This window comes from Acinonyx jubatus, chromosome C1 (assembly GCF_027475565.1).
Source record: "Acinonyx jubatus isolate Ajub_Pintada_27869175 chromosome C1, VMU_Ajub_asm_v1.0, whole genome shotgun sequence".
NCBI lineage: Eukaryota > Metazoa > Chordata > Mammalia > Carnivora > Felidae > Acinonyx > Acinonyx jubatus.
In genome coordinates, this window is record NC_069381.1 from 210,932,828 (window position 1) to 210,955,143 (window position 22,316).

Below are 22,316 nucleotides of genomic sequence, written 5' to 3' on the forward strand. Positions count from 1 at the left end.
CAGTGTTTACAACGGTTGGCTGATGTGACAGCCATCTGCATCAGCCTTCCTTAGGGACAATGACGAGTTTACTTGTTTTGTCCCCTTGTTATTAAAAGTGCTGATTTATTTATTTATTCTTGAGCTTCTTTTTCTCTTCTTTCTTGCGTCACAGAAAAAGCCAGAGCCCCCGAAGCCATGCTGGGGTCTTACCTCCAGGGGAGCCACGAGTTTTGTCTCCTTTGCTTGCTCTCTTTTCTGTTTGCTTATTCCTGTTTAGTATTTTGAGTATGTTTTGGCAACATTTATTTTCAACGAATGTTAGAAACGCAGCCCTCCCCCCCCCCCCCCCAGCGGGCGCCTCCCACTGCCAGACCTCGCGGCCACTGGGTGCCACTTCCAGCCATGGGGGCGCGTGGGTGTCACCTGAGGGAGCTCGGTTTTTCCCACCCCCAGCCGGTCCTGGGCCGCGAGCACCTCCAGCCGGGGTATTTCTGTGGAACGAGAAAGGAACCGCCCGAGCGGTCGGGAAACTTTCCCGCTGCCGTTTCCCCGGGGACCGCAGGGTCCCCTGTCTCCCTCCGAGCGGGCTCGGGCGGCAAGGTCGGAGTTGATCGGAGGGCCCACTCCGTGTCCCGGGGGGCGGTCAGCCTCCCGTCCCGAGCCCCGGGGAGGGGGTGGCGGGTGGGGACCCCCGAAAGCCCAGACACCTGCGGCCCCTGGCCGGCCGGGCGGTCGCCGAGCCCCGGCGCCTCCTTTAAAGCGGCGGCTCCGCCCCGCCCACCCCCGCCCCCCCGCCCGAGGTTCCACCCAACAGCCGGATTCCGGCCGCCCTGGCAGAGCGTCGCAGCGCCGCGAGCCCGCGAGGAGCGCGCCGTCCGTCCAGTCCCCGCGTCGGGTTCCGCGCCCCCGGGTCCCCAGGCCCGCCGCCATGGCCAGCCAGGAGCTGGCGCTCAAGCTGCAGCGGCGGCTGCAGTGGGAGGAGGTGGAGGAGGGCGGCCTCCAGCCCGCGCCCGGCGCAGCCCTGGCGCCGGAGCACGAGTCCCCCGCGCGGGCGCCCACCGTCTGCGCCGACGCCGAGCTGAGCGCGCAGCTGAACCGACGGCTGGACATCAACGAGGGCACCGCGCGGCCCCGCCGCTGCAAGGTCTTCAACCCCTACACCGAGTTCCCGGAGTTCAGCCGCCGCCTCATCAGGGACCTGGAGAGCATGTTCAAAAAGTGAGCGCCCCGCGCCGCCCTGTGCCTTGCGCCCCCCCCCCACCCCCCCGAGCACCCTGCGCTGGGGACCCGGGAGGTGGGGGCGTGGTGTGTGTGGGGGGAGGTGGGGGTGGGCGGGTTTCCCGGCTCTGCTTTGTGGGACTGGGTGGGATAGTTTAGGAGTTCCGGGGGTGCCCTTAGCATTTAACCCACGCCCCCGAGGCCCTGCGCGCCCCGAGTCCGTGCCGGCGCGTCTGGGGGCGGTCCTGGCCCGGCCGTCGAGGGCAGTGGCCGCAGCTCTCCCGGACTGAGCTCAGAAGTTCCCCGGGGCAGCGGAGCCGGAGTCCCACGCTGCCGGGTCCCGACCACGGGTCCCGCCCCTGCGCCGCTGGTTGCGAGATTTGCCCGCAGCGCAACTTCTAGGAAACAGAATCGCGCAGGGGCTCACCTGCCAGCTGTATCTCCCAAGGGAGAAACTAGCCCTGTTGTCCTTTTATCTTTTAAAACAAAAGGGGATAGTTATCCTTGGCTGCCGCTCGGGGTCTGATGTACCCACAGAGGCTGAGAACTGGGAGTTTGTTAAACTCGTTGCAAAAGATCAGGACGTTCCTGGAGCGAGTGTGACTAGGGAGCCTCCTGGGGGCGTCGCCTTATCTGTTTTACCCTTTCTTGGCTTTGGGGCAGTAGGCGCCCGTCGGAACCGGACGTGGCAGCTGGCAGCGGGTCCTGCTGTGAAAGCCCGGCGGAGCCGGGGAGCTGCTGGCGCGCCCCAACACCGGGCGATGGAAGCAGCATAGAGAGCCCCCTCTAGTTGTCTTTGTATCCTGCGAGGTCCCTGGACCTCAGTTTTCTCATCTGTAGAGAGAGAGAGCAGCGATGGTCCCAGCCTTTTAAGGCCATAAAGTATTTTGCACACCGTAAGCTTCTAACCGAGCTATTAATATTATTTCCAGAATTGGGCCAAGACCGGAAAAATGCCTGGGGGAGCGAAGGCCTCCGGCCAGGTCATAGTTAGGGCGTTTTTAAAAGCGCTTGGAATGTGTTTGTGCTCCGCGTTGAGGTTCTATTTAAAGGCTCTGTGGCCGGCACTGGGTGGCCAGAGCCTTGGCCCCTTCCTGAGGCTGGGCTGCTGTCCAGCCTCAGCCTCTGTGTGGAGGTCAGTGGAGGCTGGCACCTGGAGCCTCCCTGCCTCCTCTGTTTCCGTGACACCCTGATTTCCCAGTCCCTGGCTTGCAAGCACTGTTCTCTGGTGTTCACACCTGGTGGGTCTAGTTTGGGCAATTAAGGAAAGCTGAGTTGGGGCAAAAAAAAAAAAGCATTTGGAGTGGAGATGGAAAAGCAATGGGTACTTGGTTTGTCAGTGCCCCTTTGATTTATTTGGGGGTATGCTTTGGCTCCTTTGCTCCCATGTACCAGCAGTTCCCAACAGTCCAGCTGCATCTTGGGGACCTCCTTCTTCAGTTTGCTTTGGGATGACTTGGGTTTCTTTTATTTATTCTATTTTTTTCTAGAACAATCTTTGAAAGGTTGAGTTTGTTTGTTGGCCACATAAGAGTCATAAAGGGAGTCCACATAGAGGGCCTTAGGAGGACAGGCAAGGTGGCATCCATGAGGAAGCAGGCTCTGGAACAAGGTCAAGCTCAAGGGAAGGCACGTGTGGTCCAGGGTCCCAAGAGATCTGGCCAGTCCAGCCTGTGTGTGATGCCAGAGGGTGGTTCTCCAGAGCTGCGGTGTCAGTCAGAATTCTAGGTTGGGTTTTCTGTCACTTTCAACCAAAAGGGGCATAAACAAAAAAGGAGATTAATTGGCTCATAATTGGTGTCAGGTATGGCTGGACCTAGGCGCTCAGATGATACTATCAGTGCTTAGTTTCTCTTTTTCTTAAGCCAGCTTCCTCTCTGTGTTGTCCCCAGACTGGTGGTGGCAGTCTGGCCACAGCAGCTCCAGTCCAGGGGGAAAGGGTAACCACAGCAAAGGCCTTATCGTCTCTCTCTCCCTTTAGCTTTGCTATTGTTTCTTACTGGCTCTCAACCAATTGCTGTGGCCAGGGGACTTGTTTGCTCTGATTGGCCAGGCCTGAGGCATGTGCTCCACCCCTGCAGGGAGGAGTACCGCCCTATCTCTAGCAGACTTGGCCTTGGGGAAGAATGGCTTTCACCGGCAAATCTGGAGGCTGTTGCTGAGGAGGGAGGGTCAAATGCTGGTGGCTTGTGAATGACCTTCCTGGGTCATCCTGGACCCAGATCACTGGCACTTTGTTTACCTTCAGCCACAAGTGTCATGGCTGGATTGCATGACTCCTGTCGGCAGGGAGTGGGATCCGAGGCCCAAGCTGCTGCGGAGACGCCTTCCTGGGAACCATCCCTGTGTCCCAGAAGAGGAGAGAGGCAGAGCTGCTCGAGTCAGCTGAGCAGTACCTGGAGACCCCAGCACGGCAGGGGGAGCAGTGTCACCTTTGGATTCGGACAAGCGTAGGGCTGACAGGGCCTGGGATCTGTGACCCTGAACAAGTTACATGATCCCTCTAAGCCTTGGTTTTCTTGCTGGTAAGATGGGCACAGTGCTGCCTTCCCCTGAGGGCCAGGTAGCACTGTGGCTACCGGGGCTGGGGCCACTGGGGAATGCTGTCTTTGTTTCCCCACTGTGTTTGGAAAGGCCCCCTGGAATGTGATGTCAAGACTCAGTTATGCATCATGAGTGTGGGGAGGGTGAGGACACAGCCCACTTATTCCAGGGTCATTAGCTGTGACTGTGACCATGGGCAAGTTGCTTAACCACTTCTGGCCTTTCATCATAGAATGGAGGCAACTGTTCCTTTCAAGGGGTTTGGTGAGAACCCAGAGAGACCACTTTGGCTCCAGCCCTGTGTCACACCTTCAGGCTCCCCACCTCCTACAAAAACAGGGATGGCATGACCCCAAGGCTGGGCTTCCACAAACTCGGCATCCTCCCTCCTAGCTCATCGGTTTACCTTCAGGGTGCATCTGCCCAATTTCGCTTGTTGTCCCGACCCCACTAGGGTCAGCGGCCCCAGGTTGGGAGATTTGTTACCTAGACACTTCTGACTCGGCTCGGCAAGTGACTCTAGGTGATGGACAAACCCCTCCTCTTGTGAAGGGGCCCTGCTGTGCCTTCGGTCACTAGGCTAGACCAATCGCCCTGCCACGCCTTGGAGGGCTTCCTGCCCTACTGCCACCTCAAGCTCCCTCCAGATGGCCAGCTGGCTCCAGGACCTGCCTGAGCCCATCCGCCCAAGGGGCCTCCTGTCCCTGCTGCCTTTGCCCAGGCTGGGGCAGGCCGCCTCCACCCGGAAGGCTGCTGTGGGGCTGGCCATTCGGGGATTTGCCACCTGCCCCAGCCTGGCAGTGCTGCTGACCCTCTGCAGCCTGCTAAGGAGCTCCTTGGTCCCAGCTTTGCCCACAGCCCAGCCCTGATTCTCTGCTGGCCCACTTTCATATTTTCTTCTTCCTGTTGTCCTGCGTGACTTAAAAAAACAACAAATTTTAAACTATGCATAGGTAGGTCCTCTTGAATACCTGACGGCTCACTCCTGCATTGACCCCTATCCTCAGCTGCCTTGGCCCTCACTGAGGGCCGGGCGAGGAAACCTCTTACTGGGGCCTCCCGGGCTCCTATGCTGCCTGGAGGAGCCCTGCACCTGCCGACCCCTGCCTGACTCTCCTCCCTGCCCTGCGACAGTGTCACCTGCCACAGCACCGGTCCAGCCAGCACTGATCAATACTGTGCTTCTGTCCCCAATTGAAGTGTGGCCTCTTCCAACCTTTTTCTTTTTCCTTTGCTTTTCTACACATAAATAAAAGCATAAGCATCTTATAAACCCCCAAGAACAGGTCACACACCAACTTATTTCCCGTTGTCTGGCTTTCCACACCTGATGCACTGCCGAAGCAGGGTTGAGGCTGTAAAGAGCATGAGCGCGGAGCCAGGCTTCCTGGGTTCAGACCCAGACCCTACTTCTTGCTACCTGGAAGGCTACTTCGGGCAGGTTACTTAAAAGCGCCGTGCCTCAGTTTCCCTTTCTGTCAAGTGTGGATAGAACAGTACCTGCCTTGTGCGGTTATTGTGGGGATTAAATAAGCTAATGTATGTGACGCAGTTAGCTCAATGCAGGGCCCACGGTGAGGGCCCAGGAGATTTGCACCCCTCATTTTCAGATGATCACATAGCTGTAGTTTTGGTGGATGTGCAGATTTTGGGTCCTCCTTTTTTTGCTCAGTAATTCAAAAGCAATGTCTGATCGATCCTTTGAAGTTGATTCCTCCCGCAGTTTGAGCTGGAGAGTGGCGACCTAGCTGCTTGGTGAGTAATTGGTCCCCCTGGGGCTCTGCCCTGACTTTCTGCCCTTCCAGGCTCTGTCGATGGGAGTCACTCGCTCCACTGCTGGAGGACTGGATTAGCGTCCTCCGGCTGCTGTAACAAAGTACCACAAAGCCGGTGGCTCAAAACAGCGTGAATGCATTCTCTTACCCTTCTGGAGGCTGGAACCGGAACTCAGGGTACCGGCAGGGCTGTGTGAGGCTACAGGAGCTTGAGGGAAGAAGAATCCTTCCATGCCTCTTGTAGCTTCTGGTGGTCACCAGCAATCATTGGCATAACCCTGGCTTACAGACCTGTCACTCCGATCTCTGCCTTGTTCTATCACTGTCTGTGCAGAGCCCGATGTGGGGCTTGAACCCACGAACCATGAGTTCATTATCTGAATGGAAGTCGGAGGCTTGATCAACTGAGCCACCCAAGTGCCTCAAGTGTTCTTTTTTTTTTTTTTTAAATGTTTATTTATTACTTCTTGAATTAAAAAAAATTTTTTTAACATTTCTTTATTTTTGAGAGACAGAGGCAAAGCAAGACAGAGCACAAGTTGGGGAGGAGCAGGGAGAGAGGGAGACACAGAATCTGAAGCAGGCTCCAGGCTCTGAGCTGTCAGCACGGAGCCCCACGTGGGGTTCGAACTCATGAACCGCGAGATCGTGACCTGAGCTGAAGTCTTATGCTCCACCGACTGAGCCGCCCAGGTGTTCTTGATGGTGTTCTCCTTGTATGTGTGTCCTCACATGGCCCCCTTGTAAGGACACCAGTCATTGGATTTAGGGCCCACCCTAATCTAGTACGACTTCATCTTAGTTTAATTTATTCCATATGCGATGATCCTATTTCCAAACAGGATCCCATTCTGAGGTTCTGGGTGGCCATGAATTCGGCAGGGGGCACCCTTTTCAACCCGTTACTGCAATTGAGCAGGGCTTCCCAGTCCTTGAGGCACCATGACCACCTTCTCCTTGCCTCCTGAGGGATTGGGGAGCCGGAGTAGGCAGGCCTGCCCAAGGCGGCCCTCGGATTTGGGGACGTCAGAGCCTTAACCAAAGGCTCCATATTCCTACCCTCAGCAGGAGGATCGATCTTCCCAAAGCCCAATCCTAATGGAAACGGAGCTGCCATCTAACTACAAAACACAGAACTGACAACGGTACCCTGCGCCCCTCCCTTCACCCCCACACCCCCAGTCATCCCAGGAGAGCACTCACTTTCAGCAAAAATTTCAGTTTCATCAGAGTTGCCAGATCCAGATTCTGATGTCGCCTTAGTTCACTCAAAACCTGACTTGATGGGCATAAAGTACGCCTGTACCTTTTGTTCTGAGCTAGAGAAATGCATGCAGGTACTGCCGAATGTGCTTTGATCTCTTAAGTTGGATTTTTCTATTTGGAAGTGTTGCTTAGGGATGTCTTGCATTGTCAAGGTTTGGCGAGAGAACTGGATCCCTCCCCCGACCCAGCTGTGAGGATGTTGGGTTCTTAGGCTGGGGGTCACTTGTCTTTGTACCCCTGGGGCCTACCACAAATGAGCCTGGCTGCCAAATGCTGTGTTGTAGGAGGAAGAGAATTTTCGAGTGAGTGTGGGAAGCCAGAGGCATCATCATCCTGGCCAGAGAAAGCTCCCTCTTCATTTCCAAGTGTGTTACTGGATAGCCTGAGCCAAGAGAACAGTGGCCTGATTTTAAACGAAGAGTGAGAAGGCCCAGAAGAAACTGACTCTGGGTTTGTGTCCAGGGCTGTAACAGAAGCTGGTGGAGGTCAAGGCTAGACGGGAAACTTTAATTACCCAGGGCTTATCCGGGGGCCTCTTTCAACAGGAGATACTGAGGGTGGCCACTTAAGGGTAGGACCCAAATGCAGCACCTCAGGGGCACCTGGGTGGCTCAGTCGGTTAAGCGTCCGACTTCGGCTCAGGTTATGATCTCATGGTTCGTGGGTTCGAGCCCCACATCTGGGCTGACTGACAGCTCAGAGCCTGGAGCCTGCTTTAGATTCTGTGTCTCCTTCTTTCTCTGCCCCTCCTCTGCTCGCACTCTGTCTCTGTCTCTCTCAAAAATAAATAAACACTAACAAAAACAAAAACAAATACAGCACCTCAAAATGTGGCTGCTGTGTTTTTGTAGCTATACTAAAAGTTTGTCTTTCATTCCCCCAAAGAAAGGGTGGAGAGAGGAGCATTTGGCTCTGGGAAAGTTGTCTTTTTATTGAGAATCCGAAATGGTGATGTTGTAGATGCCCCTCCAACGCCCACGTCACCACTAAGCCCAGAAAAGGCGAGGATGTTATGGGACTGTTCATTTCTTATGTTGCCCACCCTTATCCCATTTATTCTTCTCCTCCTTAGTCTCCTCCTTGAGGGAGGGAGAAAGAAAGGGTGTAGACTTAGAGGGCAGGCATTTGCAGTAGAGGTGCAGAGGGGGGAGGGTTACTAGGCGGGAGGAGAGGCAGCACACCCACTCTCAGGTGCATCTTCTGAGCGAATTGACTTTGAAGATGAGGAAGGTGCCTTAGAGAAAGGCGACGAGAGCTTCTGACTCCTGATTGGAGTTTCAGTCCACGGTGACCTGCCTTAGATTTGAAATTCCCACACCCGCACTGGATTTTGCACATTTGACCTTGCCGACCGTGGGTGGGGCAAGAGAACCCTGGGCTAGTCTGAATTCCTGGGGGGCGTTCAGCCAGAACTCAGGTTGGCTTCTGTTTCGGGGCCCTGGTCTCTGGCAGAAAGACACCTTGACTTGGAACTATTTCTTAGACCTGTTCAAGCACTGGTTGTTTCCATTTGCCAAATGAGGTGTGCTGACCACCACGGAGGGGAACTGGGAGGGGGCTCCCAGCTCCTGGCGGTCAGATCTTTGCAGGGAGTTTCCTCCTCTTCCTTGCTCCCCACTCTCCCCACCTCACTCCCTCTGAGAAGTCTCCTCCACCCTTGTTACAGAGCCTTCACATTTCATGAGAATCACATTTCATGATTCATTTCATGAATCCCTTGCAAGGTTAGTTAATAAGTGCCTGGTTTCAAAGCCGTGAGGTCTCAGGGGCTCTATTTATACTCTAGCCGGATCGTACCCATAGTCCAACTAGTAAATAGAAATAGAAATACCTCCTTTCAGGGCCGCCTGGGTGGCTCAGTCGGGTAAGCCTCTGACTCTTGATTTCAGCTCAGGTCATGATCTTGGGGTTCGTGGGATCAAGCCCTGCATCAGGCTCTGCGCTGAGATTCTCTTTCCCTCTCTCTCTCTCTCTCTGCCCCTCTTCCTTTCTCTCTCTCAAAATAAATAAATGAAAGGAAAAAAAAAAAAGCAATATCTCCTTCCTTTGAATTTGAGGAGGGTCCTCATGGTGTGGCTGAGCCAGTGGTCTCTAAAATGTGCTGATTCAGGGGCGCCTGGGTGGCTCAGTCGGTTAAGCGTCCGACTTCAGCTCAGGTCACGATCTCATGGTCCACGAGTTCGAGCCCCACGTCGGGCTCTGGGCTGATGGCTCAGAGCCTGGAGCCTGCTTCCGATTCTGTGTCTCCCTCTCTCTCTGCCCCTCCCCCGTTCATGCTCTGTCTCTCTCTGTCTCAAAAAAAATAAATAAACATTAAAAAAAAAAAATTAAAATAAAATGTGCTGATTCAGTCGGGCCTTGGGAGCCACAGCCACCAGACCCGGCGAAGAGACGCTCCTTGGAGGAGCCCAGCACACCCTCCAGGCTTTGCACACGTTTGCTTTCAGTTTCCTGCTTCGTGAATATCTGCATCGTGTGCACCCTCGTGTGTCCACACATGTGACATGTGTGCTCACACTCACTCTCACCCTCACGCATTCAGTGCCTGTCCTCCTCCGCATCATATAGTCCTGCCTCTACAAGCCTCTTTCAGCTCCTGTGTCCCTTGAGTGTTAGTGATCGAAGGGCACTACTGGTCCTAAATCCTAGATGATCCTTGGAAGGCCTAGGTACAGGGACACCTGAGTTGTTGGAGCAAGGACCACACTATCCTGCAGGATGAAACTTGATCATAGTCAGTGCTCTGCCAGGACATAGATTTGTTGGTTCCAAGGCTGCGTGACCTTTTGTGACCCCTTCCCCAGTGTTCTTACCTCTGGGGTCCCACAGCCATCAATGTCTATACATTTGCTAACCATAATCTGCTGTGGTACCATAATGATGATGATGACAAGCCCTCTTATCTACTGTTTGTGAGCCATTCATTCATTCATTCATTCATTCAGCTAAGCACCTGCTGGGTGCTGGGATAGCACAGATTGAACCAGAGGAGCCACTGCCCTTGAGAAACTCAAACTCTTAACAGTGAGCTGGATTTTTTTTTTTTTTTAAGTTTGTTTATTTTGAGAGAGAGAGAAAGAGCATGAGCAGGGGAGGGGCAGAGAGAGAGAGGGAGAGAGAGAATCCCAAGCAGGTTCCACACTGTCAGTGCAGAGCCCGACATGGAGCTCAAACTCACAAATGGTGAGGTGACATCACAATCTCAGCCGAAACCAAGAGTCAGATGCTCAACCGACTGAGCCACCCAGGCGCCCCAACAGTGAGCTGGATATAAATAATGCTGCTAGACAGGAAGATTGCAAGTCCTGGAAAGGCCAGCCACCACCTGTGTGCAAGACACTTCATGTGGCCTAGTGGCCCCCGTGAAGATGTGGGGAGCACTGTGACTTCAGGCTGCTGCATTCAGGGTAGGGGTCCTGGTCTTTATGGATGTAGTCAGGGAAGAGCAGCCAGCCAGGACTGGGAGGGGATCCAGGTCCTTGAGCGAGGGAAGCCCTGGGACTGAGGGTCCTCAAGGTGGAGGATGACAGCTGACCGCTTGAAGTGTGATGGGGACCCACTTGACCATGGAGGCCACAAGGAAAAGAGTCTATAGCTTTGGTTCAGTATAAAGAAGAAAACTTTCTCATGGTTGGAGTAGTTGGGAAATGGAAAGAATTGTCTGGAAGGTATTAAGCCTTTTCTCTGGGGTTTCACTGGAATGCGGGTTGCCCAATTCCTTGGGGTGAGAAGTTTGCGGCGGGGCTTAGGGAGGCTGGGGGATGGAGTATTGACCTTCAAGTTTCCTTTGAGCCCTATGGTGATAGCTGGAGCTTGTTTTAGCCTATCCTAACCTAGCCTAGCCTATCTTATCTTATCTTATCTTATCTTATCTTATCTTATCTTATCCAGAGAGCACAAGCTGGAGAGAGGGGCTGAGGGGGAGAGAGAGAATTTCAAGCAGGCTCCACACTCAGCCTAGCGCCCTATGCAGGGCTCTAGCCCACAACCTTGGCTGGGATCATGACCTGAGCCTAAATCAAGAGTCTGGGGCTCAACCGACTGAGCCCCTCACACACCCCCGGAGCTCTTTGCCTCAGGTCTTCGGAACCTCTGAAATCACATATCTAGTTGTGGGCACCCATTTGCTAAGGGCATCCACCTTCTCGCGGGGTTTAAGGCCCATCTCTCCACAGCTGAGATCCCCTGGTTTGGAGGGAACAGATTAGAATCTCACAGCTAAAAGAAAACTTAATCATTTTTGTTGTAAAATTATGATGTCCCTGTTCAATACCTCTTGGAAAATAGTAGAGCTATTTACGACTTGTGGAGAGTGGAAGCCGCAGGATCTTCTCTTCCAAGGGATGGCTGCCATCAGATTAGGTACCAGTTGCTGAACGTGAGTGTTGAGACTGTATATACCGTTCTGCCTTGTATCAGTTGGGAGGCCCTTGGCTCAAGTCATGGAAAACCTTGCCCTGAACCCAACAGTGAAGAATCATCTCGTATAACAGGGTGTCCAGAGCATCCGGGTGGCCCTTGGGCACGGTTGGTGGTTGCTGTCGGAGACCCGAGTTCGGTCCTCCCCACCCCTCCAGTCTTTGTGTTGCCTTCATCTGGGGGCGGGTAGCAAGATGGTGAGTTCCCCAAGTCACATACAGCTGTGACAAAATCAGAGGCAGGAAAGAGCTAGAGTTCTTCTAAACAATGAGGAAATCTTGGGGCGCATGGGTGGCCCCATCGGTTGAGCATCTGAATTCAGCTCAGGTCATGATCTTGCGGTTCTAGAGTTCGAGCCCCACATCAGGCTTGCTGCTGTCAGTGTAGAGCCCACTTCAGATCCTCTGTCCCACTCTCTCTCTCTCTCTCTCTCTCTATCTCTGCCCTTCCCCTGCTTATGCTCTCTCAAAAAATAAATAAAACATTAAAAAAAAATGAGAAGTCTTTCCCAGATGGATCCCCTAAGCCAGCCTCTGGCATCCCTTTGGCCAGCATTGGGTCAAGGGCCCACCTGGGCCAGTGACTGCCCTTCCCTGAGGGGCAGGAACCTGGCCAAATGGAGGTTTGTAAGGGAGAAAAGGAGGGGTGGAGCCCAACAGTGTTCCTTTTGGGTCTTTTCCTGACCAGTGGACTATGGCTCTCTTGTGTCCATCTCTGTTTTTGTATATATAGGAGGGGCTTGGATTCTGGAGACCAGGCAGGGAGCAGCCCATGACTGGGAGCTCTTAGATGCCTGAATGTGGAAGTCTTTCCTCTGGGACACTCACTGCCACCATTTTAATCAAGAGTCCCTTTGATTTCTTTCTTTCTTTCCTTCTTTCTTTCTTTCTTTCTTTCTTTTTTTAAAATTTTTTTTTTAATGTTTATTTATTTTTGAGACAGAGCATGAACGGGGGAGGGGCAGAGAGAGAGGGAGACACAGAATCGGAAACAGGCTCCAGGCTCTGAGCCATCAGCCCAGAGCCTGACGCGGGGCTCGAACTCACGGACCGCGAGATCGTGACCTGAGCCGAAGTCGGACGCTTAACCGACTGAGCCACCCAGGCGCCCCACTAATGTTTATTTTTGACAGAGAGAGACAGAGACAGAACATGAGCAGAGGAGGGGCAGAGAGAGAGGGAGACACAGAATCCAAAGCAGGCTCCAGGCTCTTAGCTGTCAGCACAGAGCCCAACACGGGGCTTGACTCAAGAACTGTGAGATCATGACCTGAGCCGAAGTCGGACCCTTAACCGACTGAGCCATCCAGGCGCCCCGCCCCCCCCCCCCCCCCTTTGATTTTCTCTTTGCCTGTGGCTGTAGATCCTTGGCAGCTAAGAGTGTTGTGTATTTGGGGGTGGGGATGTGTCTGTGTCAACTGCCCTCTCTAAGCCAACTTTCCGTAAAGCTCCTACTTTGCCTCAAGTAATCCTTCCATTTTAACAAAGAGTTTGGCCGAACACCATCCATCTCAACTCTGGGATGGGAGGGCCCAACTGGCTTCCTTGGGCAGATTTCACCAATTACACTCCTCCTCTGCTTTTTGTCTTTGACGATTGTTTGCTGATGCCTTCCTTTTCTCAAGCTCCCCCTCCTCAGACCTCCTTTGTCCTCCTTCTCATCATGACTCTTGTATCTCTGATTTCCTCTCCTTTTAGAAGGGTCTACAGGTGGATACGCAGTGAGTGCATGGGACCAGCCGCCATCTTGGCTGGCAGTCACATGCGTTGACGTCTCTCATTCCTTTTAGTGTCTTCTAGTACTGTGTTGAGAGGGGCCCCTCTCTTGTAGGAGGGGTGGGTGGAAGGGTATCCAGGCCTGATTTTATTTTCTCTCAGTCTTAGCCTAATTGCCCCCCTGTGTTGTGGGATGAAAATAAAGTCTTTGGTTTTGGAGGTGAGCCAGTGCCAGCAGCAGCCTCCCTGTGCCAGTTCCTGGTTCCAGGCCAGGCGGAGCCTTAGTGTAGGGGGACGGGCGGGGAGCAGTGGACTGTTCCCAGCCACACCGGGGTCTGATTCTGAAGTGAATGGTGTGAATAGTGTGGCTGCCTCTGGGTGGACAAAGGCTTAACCTTCTGCAGGCTTGGATCAGATTGGAAGGAAGTAGGAGGACATTGTCTAAGACATTCAAACTGCGTCCCCAGGGCTGGCCCCTCTGCCCCTTCCTGGTGGGAACAGAGGACGGATTGAGGCTGCAGCTGACGCCAGCTCTGGGGTTAGACACCTCCGAGGGGGACCCCCAGGCCACCTGGCACTGCTCAGGGAACACTGATCGTGCCTGGGACGGCAGTCCTGGCATCAACCCTCTACTGACAAGGTCTGGCTGCTGACCGTCCTAGCTCTATGTCCATGGGGACCTGGCGAGCTCTGTCTTGTGTCTCGGCCTTGGAGAAGTGCTATCCCCAGATCCAGCGCTGCCCTGCTTGGCCTCAGTGATAGGGTCTCTGTCCCCTCCCTAAATGCCTCCTCATGCTTTGCCCACCCCACCCTACAAGGCTCAGCTTTACTGAGCCCTGGGCTCCCCCCCCCCAAAACACCTAGCAGTCACCACTTGTAGAGTACCTACTGCATGCAGGCACTGCTGTTAGTATTTGTATCTCAAACACCATTAGGTGGGTTCTGTTGTCACCCCGTTTCACAGATGGGGACCCTGGGACAGAGAGAAGCTAGGTAGCTTGCCCAGGGTCACCCATCACGTAAGAGGTAGAACTGGAATTTGAACCCAGAAGGCCTGTACTCCTGTTCCTTGTGCCACTAGCCTCTCTCTCTTTTCTTTTTTATTAAAAAAATTTTTTTTAACATTTATTTATCTTTGAGAGACAGAGCACAAGTCGGGGAGGGGCAGAGAGAGAGGGAGACACGGAATCTGAAGCAGGCTCCAGGCCCTGAGCTGTCAGCCTGGGGCCAGACATGGGGCTTGAACCCACGAACCGTGAAATCATGACCTGAGCCGAAGTCGGATGCCTAACCGACTGAGCCACCCAGGCACCCCTAGCCTCCCTCATTAATGTCATTATTGCCCCCATCTTCTCAGGCTCCAGATCTCAGCCATCCTTGGCATCACCCCTGCAGGTTGCCTGGGGCAGCTGGCCTCCCCTTATCCATCTTACATGTTGTGACCTCTTGCCAGAGCCCGGGTCTCATCACCTTGCATCCCTCTTCAGAATCCTCTGTGGGTTGGGGACAACATACAACATTCCATAGCTCCCCATTGCCCATGGGATAGGGTCCAGGCTCCTCACGATAACCTGTAAGGCCGGTCCCTGCCGGGTGTCTCATTCTGCTGTTACCAGTTGCACCGGCCCGGCCCTGCTCTTACTGGGCTGTTGCCCGTCCCCTCACCCCGACTCTCCATACTCTCCGGTTTCTAATGGATCGCACTTAGTATTGTTGATCCTTGTGACGTTCCCCTCCCTCCATAGGGTTTGTCCTGGGAACGCAGGCACAGGTCTTTATGCTTGAGTGGGACTAACTTCTTCTCCAGTCCCCATGCCCACCCCAGGGCCAGGGTAGGGGTGACTTGACCCCTGTGGAGGGGCTGAGCTCTGCCCCTGGAGCTGCACTGTGGCCCCGGTGACCGCCTCTGGGGAGCTTCGCAGCTCACAGGCTGTCAGAGGAAAGGGGGGCCATCGTGCGGGCCAAGCGGTTCCCTCTAGCGGTGCCACTGACCACACGCCATGCAGGCACAGGCCTGTAAGTGAGATGTGGACACAGGTAAATGTCCACCTTCTCAGGTTGTCCCCCATATCGTGTGACCGCTCGGCATGCAGTCAGAGCCTTAATTAGGTCCCTCTGGTTCCAGCCCCATATTTTTTCCACTACGGACCTGCAGGTCCCGTGGCCCCCAGCAGAACTGCTGGGTTTGAGGTGGTGCCGGCCCAGAGCGGGGGATGCGGGAAGAGGACTGGCTGGCAGTGAAGTAGTGGGACGGAGATGGAGACCGAGGGCCCAGAGGCTGCGGCCCCGGGTGCTTTTCCTTCCTGTTTGGAGGGACGGCCGAGTCCCTCCCACAGGCCACTTGAGTTGGGCCTGGGGCCCCTGGCCTCCCCTTCTTCGGGGCCTTCCCCTGCTCTTTGTCTCTCTGACTCCTGGGTTTGAGGGCTGAGGAGCAGTGAGGGCACTGCTAAGGCTGCCGCAGTCCTGACTGAGTTGGTGTGGAACCTCGGGTTGTTTGGGGGAAGCCATCCGCTCAGATCCACAAGGCTCCTGGGAACCTCCTGGACAGTTAGGTTTCCAGGGGGGGCACCTCTGGCCTTGTTTCCTGGCCCCTCATGGCTTTTATAGGAAGTGTTGGGGAGGCACCCCATGCCGCACCTTCCCAGCAAAGGACTACCTTGCTCAATTTGACATTCCTGGGGAGAAGAACCCAGGTAGCCTCCCCACCCCCATTGCCCTCGGGAGCACACAAATCTCCCAGAATGCCTTGTGGGAGCAGACTCCACTCCCTCCCTCTGGGACATCCCCGCACCTCTGGACTGGACTGGTGACAGTGGCTCCCTCCCTGGCCTCTGCACTTGTGCTCCCCTGTCGTTCCTGCTCCGCAGTCCCAGCCAGCCGCCTCCCTCCCCTGCAGCTCTGCCCAAGTTCCGGCCTTATCACCGCTCAACAGCCTCTTTGTACATCTGCCTGCCCGCCGGGACTGGTCTTTGTGCTTTGCTTCAGCTCTGGAGAGGCCCCAGGTAGACAGGAGCCAGGTGGTGAGTGAGCAGATGAATGGAATCAGGGCGAGCCAGGAACTGATTGGAAATCAAAGACTCTGGGCTCGAGCTTTAACTTAACTCCTCAGTCCCTGTGTCACTGTTGTACATCCCCCCCCCCCCCCTTTCAGAGTCTGCTTCCTCTACTTTGCACGCAGTTGTAACACACTTGGAGATCTGGTTTCCAGGCCTGCTCCCAGCCTGAGGCAAATTGGAGGGAAGGAAAGAGGGAGGGAAGAATGGAGGAAGGAAGTTTCTGTCCAGGGAGAGAGGGAGGAGCAGATGATTTGACAGCTAGGGAGGACCCTCTAAAGATAGGAAACCAGAAACTCAGAGACCTGGGCATCTGGACTATGGAGGAGAAACAACTGTCCTGTGACCTTGGGGTGTCCTGAGACTCATCTGGATAGGCACTGTTAGGGACATCCACAGAGAGCCAGGAGCATCCCTGGAAAGGCCATTGGCTTTGGGGACAGTCTGGCACAGTGCCCTTCTCTGACTTGGAAGTGCCTGGGCACCACAGGTGTTGTGAAAATGGAGGTTCTGATTCAGCAGGTCTGGGGCAGGGCCTGAGATTCTGCGTTTCTAACAATCCTGGGTGACCACGATGGCACTGATCTAGAGACCACACTCTAGAGCAGCCGGTGCCTGCCTGTTTGAAAAGGCAGTGCCTGATTTCCATACAAGGCCTTTCGCTATAAAGAAAAGCAGGGGAGCCCCAGGGTGCTGGAGTGGATGCCACCCTCCCACACCAGGACATTTTCTGGGGCACTGCCATCCTCCCGAGAACCACCCCCTCCCCCGCCAGGGTCCCTAGGGAGTTTCTCATGGCTGAGCCTCAGACAGACAAAGGCTGCCTGGCTTCTTTCTTCCTAATGGCAGGGTTATTCTGGCGAGGTGAAAACCAAGAAAACCCAGGGGCTCTGCACGGTGGAAGCTGAGAGAGCAAGTGATTCACGGAACCAGGAGGGGCTGAGCACTGGATGGACACTGGACACCTAACCCTGCACCCTTGCCGCTGTCCCCTCGTCCCGTCCCTAGTGGACTTTGGTGGGGTTGAAGTTAGGGGTTACCGGGACCCTTTTGGCCAGGCCAGGGGCTTTCCCAGGTCACTGGCCCACCGCTGTGGGCATGCCGGTGAGGGATCCCAGCCTGCCACACCCCACCCCACCCCACCCCAGCATGTAGTGCCGGCCCCAGTCAGTAAAGAGCCTTTCTGAGTGACCCCTGGCAAGAGACCTGACCCTCTCACACAGGCTGGGCTGGGCTGCCACTGAGCACGGGCTTCACGGAGAGTCTGAATAAGGGACCTCGGCAGGCTATGGATTCGGGTTTCCCCCAGAATGCTAAAGATGGCGACAGCTGTTCGAGGTCCGTTTGAGAGTGGGCAGCTCTTCAGAGCAGGCGCCCTGGAAGCTGTCTTCCTCTTCATGGCTGCAGACAGGTACTACTTTTAAAAATATCTCCCTCTCCTTGGCTGCTTACTGGGTGCCAGGGGCTGAGTGCAGGCCTGTTATCTCCCTGCAGGGCACAAACAGCTCTTCTCCTTGTACTCAGTCTGCAGAGGGCTCACCAGCCTGAGTGTCTCCCAAGCCAGTGGCAGCACTGGGTGTCAAGGCTGGCCTGTGTCTCCAGGGCTGTCTCCAGTGCTGATGGGACCAGAGTCTCTCCCGGGCAGATCCCGGAGAGTATAAAGATGACCGGGACTGAGGGCCTTTTAAAGCAAAAACCATGGGAAAAGTTCAGCAACTCAGAGCGGGGGTGGGGGGTGGGGTGGGGGGGCTAGAAGGAAATCCCAGGAAGCGAATACGCATCAGGGTGTTGAGTTGATGGGTGGTTTTTCTTTGATATCCTGGGTTGCCTTCAATAAGAAAAATAGGGGTTAAAATTTAAATTCTTGAAAAGAAACTGGTACAAGAGCTAAGATGTTGGTAGGGGAGGAGCTGAGGGCTTCAGGGGACTCCCAACAAGCCTGCCAAGCATTTGAAAGACAGAAACTGTGGAGAGGAGAGGGAATATTTCCATGGTTTGAAATAGGGGGAGGGGAATGCAGGTTTAGGCTGGGCTTGCAGGGAGAAAGAAAGCCCCAGATGGGCCTGGGGCTAGGGCTCCACGCTTTCCCCTGAAGCCTGGTCCCACACCCCCAGCCTGGGAAAGGCCTTCTGTCCCTGGTGGCAGGGGTTGGGGGCGTGGGGGTGTCTTAGTGGGTGGCCCTGCCAGCTGTTTTGTGCAGGTGGGCCTGACCTGGGTAGGTGCTGTTCCCTTTCCACGGGGCTGGATTCCAAATCAAAAAGAAGGTGATAGCATTTTCACGGGGGGGGGGGGGGGGGGGTTGGAGGAAAAGGAGGTTTCCAGAACGCAGAAAACAAATCCAACTGCATGCACTTTCCCACAGGTCTGAACGTTGGTGTGAGATAGCCAGTTTGCAGAGGGCCTTGTCTAAAGGTGCTTCCACACTAGCTGCTTCCATACTGGCCCCTCCCCAGGGGCTCTGAGCAGAGTAGATGACGGTTTTGCCTCCTGGCCCAGCCTTGAGGACCTCTGCTTCCTTGTCACCTCAGCTTCCTGCAGCCACCCCCACGTGGAGATGTGATAATGTAGTCCTAGAACCTTCTGAAGATAAAGGCCTTTTTTTTTTTTTTTTTTAAATACCTTATTTCCCCAGGAATCTTCTCTCTACCTTAGCTTTGACTAGTCTCTGCCTTTGCTAACTGTCACTGGAGGGCAACCTTGGCATTCTGTTAGGACTGCCTGAATATCAAGTTTTATTTCCCCCCCCAATTAACCCCGGTGACTGGGTGGCCCTGCCCAGGGTTTGGGGTGAGAGCTTGGGCATCAGGCTAGGGGTCCACCGGCTTAACTTCAGCAGACCTAGTGACCTGGGGCTGGTTGACCTCCATGGGTCCCAGTTTCTTCATCAGTCCTACACCCCTCACAGAAGGGCGGGTCAAATCAGATGAAATTTATTCGAAGGGCTCGGCTGCCGAGACTTTCTCCAGATGTTTGCAAGATGGCAACACTGAAATTCTCTTGGTCAAAAATTAATGACTTTGCCTATTCGGGACTCTGCACCATGGCTCCAATCATTTCTGCCAAAGCCTTCGGGCATCAATTGCAGACGGTATGCATCTTACAGTTACAATAGCAGTCTCTTTGTTGGGACATTGAGTGACCTCTCTGGCCCCTGAGCTCTCCCGGGGTCGTGGGGCACATAGTATAAACTCAGTTAATGATCATCCCTGCCTTCTCTGCTCCATGTAAAGCCAAGGACCTGCTTGGAAGTCCCAGGTTAGTTCTCATCCCCAGGAAGTGGCTTCACTGCATACTTCTATCACCATCTATCCAGTGGGGTGACGAATTACCACTTCACAGCACTGTTGGATTAAACGAGGTGATTTTGCACAGTGCCCAGCACTTAGTAAGCTCTCAATAAACCATAAACACAGGCGGCTATTATTAATTCTTCACAGGGCTGTTGTAAAGATGAAAAGGATTAGTTTATGAGACAATGTGTGGTGAGCTGCAGAGCAGGCCAGGTTTAGTTATTGGGCGCTTTGCATCCCATGGTGTGCGCTGCTCATGTGGTCATGGGGTGCTTTGAGAGGAACATATAAAACAGAAAGATGACGAAGGGGCCCCGGGAGGTTTTTCCTGCCTGTCTCGCAAACCCAGGTCCTGAAGGAAGTGACCATGGACAAGCCCTCGTGGAGGATCACTTTGAAGAGGGAAGGACGCACTTCCCAGCTACACGGGGAGGGGTGAGGACGCCACTAATGTGTCACTTTCTAATCCTGCCTGGACTTACATACATGGCCCCTGGCCAGTGCTTCAGTCAGGAACAAAGGCAAGCAAGCAGCCTTCCCTGAGTCCCGGGGAGTGAAAGTGGTAGCCGGCTCGTGACCCCACTCTTCCCTGACCTGCTCGGCTTCAGAGATGTCCCTTCCACATCTACACGCTGGCTTTGTTGCTGTGCCAGGCTGATGGCCCCCTGCGCAACATAGACAGGCCTGCCTAGATGCACCTTTGGCCCTTTGCTCCAGCTGGGGTTTGCCCGCTGCAGTGCTGGGCGGGCTTCTTCCTGGCACTGACTCACCAAAGTGGTCACCTTTGCCTGCCTCTTTAAAGATTTCTTTAGGGGCGCCTGGGTGGCTCAGTCGGTTAAGGCTCTGACTTCAGCTCAGGTCATGATCTCACAGTTTGTGGGTTTGAGCCCCGCATTGGGCTCTGTACTGACAGCTTGGAGCCTGGAACCTGCTTCAGATTCTGTGTCTCCTTTTCTCTCTCTGCCTCTCCCCCTGACTTGCACTCTCCCTCTATCAAAAATAAACATTAAAAAAAAAAAAAAAAAAAGACGATTTCTTTCAATTCCTTTAGCCTGTTTCCAGACTTTGCTGACGCCCTTTCTGACATGTTTGTCCCTTTTCTTAGGCCTGGAGAATGTTTCAGGCTTGAAACAGTTTTTCCAAACCCTCTCGACTCGTGTCGGTCAGAACCCCAGAAGAGAAACAGAAGGCTGACATCTCAGCCCCCTCCCTGTGCATGAGCCCATGGCACCAGCCCCACTGGGGTCCCCTGGGGGAGGTCGTGCTTGCTGTAGGTTATGTGAGCAGGGAACCCTGGTCGGTCCTTCACCCTGACCTGTTCTTCTCTCCTCCATCCTCCTTCCCAGCTTCTCTCCCATTCTGGGCCCTCCCCTCACTCACACCTAGGCTTTTGCTGCTCCCTTTAGAGACCCCAATCACCTTTGCCTTTGCCCTCAGTGATTCACATCTGAGATGCACCGGCCTTCAGAACTTCGGGGCTCCTGCTCTCTGCAGACTTTGTGTTGGAACATGCACCGTGTGCATTGCTTATTGACATATATTCAAAATCTTGGCGTGACAGGTACCATTGTGGTTGTTTAACCCAGTCCTTCTAACAGCAAAGTGTCGTGAGATGCGTTGTTGTGTGTTCTTTGGAGCGCCCGGTGACCAACAAGTGCCGCCTTCTAGTGGAAAGTCCCTGAAGGCAGAGGATTGTGTGATCAAATGAGCCCGTGTGCTCTGTTTCCCTCTGGTAGGTTTCAGATGACCATATGGAAGGCTCTGGAAAGTTCCACCCTAAAGAAGCCTGTTTATTTTGACTAGGACTCCCTGTAACACTGTCCCTCCAGCCTGTTTGTAAGAGCTCTTCTTACCCCAGGTCTTATTCTGGTTGGCTGTTTTTGCCAGGAAGTTCTTCCCTGTGTTGGCTAAAGGCCAGCTCTGTCATGTCCCCGCACAGACCTTGCTGCTCTTTGGGAATGCTCCTGGGAAGTTTAAATGCGTAATCTGAAGGCGGCGCTCTGCTCCCAGGGCCAGATGCTGCCAGTTCCTCCTTCCACGCCCATTCTGACATGGTCCATCGACCTTCGTGGGGGCCCCCCACGGACCAGGCCCACATCCCCCAACGTGTGGGGTCGGCCTGGAGAGGAGAAGGGCGTCACAGGCTGGAGGGACTGTGGCTCCGCTCCTTCAGGATTTGGGGCTGTGGGAGCCCAGAGCTGCCGCCATAGGAAATACCTAGCAGCGGGAGGTGGTAACTGCTGAGGAGCAGAGGGCAGACGATGGGGCTGTTGGCCATCAGAGATGGAAGGGGGCAGCTCCCTGAGCTTGAGGGGACAGAAAGGCCACTGAGGACAGCGGGGTGGTGGCGGGGGTGTGTGTTCTGGGCGGGAGGAATGGCATGAGTCGGCTGCTGTGGCTGGAACAGATGCGTCCTGGGCCTCATCTCCAGCCTCACCACGTGGGCCTCAAAAATACCACCAGCCCTCAGGGCTAGATGTCTCGTTGCCCACAGGCTGCATTCCTTGGTGGGTGGTGGTGTGGGTGCCAACAATGGCGGGCTTTTGTTGTCGGGAGGGTGGGGAGGGGGACAGTGCAGAAGCCTGCTTTGTTTATCTTTTACTGTGGTAGGATGCATGTAAAATCTGCCCCCCTTAACCATGTGAGCGCACAGCTCAGTGCAAACACCCCCTTTGTGTTACCATCACCGCCACCATCTGTCTCCGCACCTTTTCCTCGTCCCAACTGAAACGCTAACCCACGAAACTCACTCCCCAGGCCCTGGCAACCACCGTTCTGCCTCCGTGACTTGACTGTTCTAGGTCCCTCATACAAGAGCAGCTGTATAGTGTTTGTCCTTTTGTGTCTGGCTTATTTCAGCCCTGCCGTAATGTTGTCAAGGTTGGTCCTGTGTTGTCGCACGTGTCAGAATTTCATTCCTTTTTGCTGTGAATCATAAACACACCGTATTCCGTCGTATGGGTCTACTTCATCTTGTTTATCCATTCATTGTCACTGGACACCTGGGTGGTTTCCACCTTTTGGCTGTCGTGAATGGATTTGCTTTTTATTTAT

General features: G+C 54.4%; 1 protein-coding gene across 1 annotated transcript in view; it reads left to right on the top strand.

Annotated features, from left to right (window-relative positions):
- Positions 1–808: 808 nt before the first annotated feature.
- Positions 809–22,316, top strand: part of EFHD1 (EF-hand domain family member D1) — a 41,522-nt gene continuing 20,014 nt past the window's right edge. Inside the window, exon 1 of the mRNA XM_027047605.2 lies at positions 809–1,200. Coding sequence (XP_026903406.1) covers positions 911–1,200 — 290 coding nt within the window. The 5' untranslated portion in view covers positions 809–910. The remainder of the gene's footprint in view (positions 1,201–22,316) is intronic.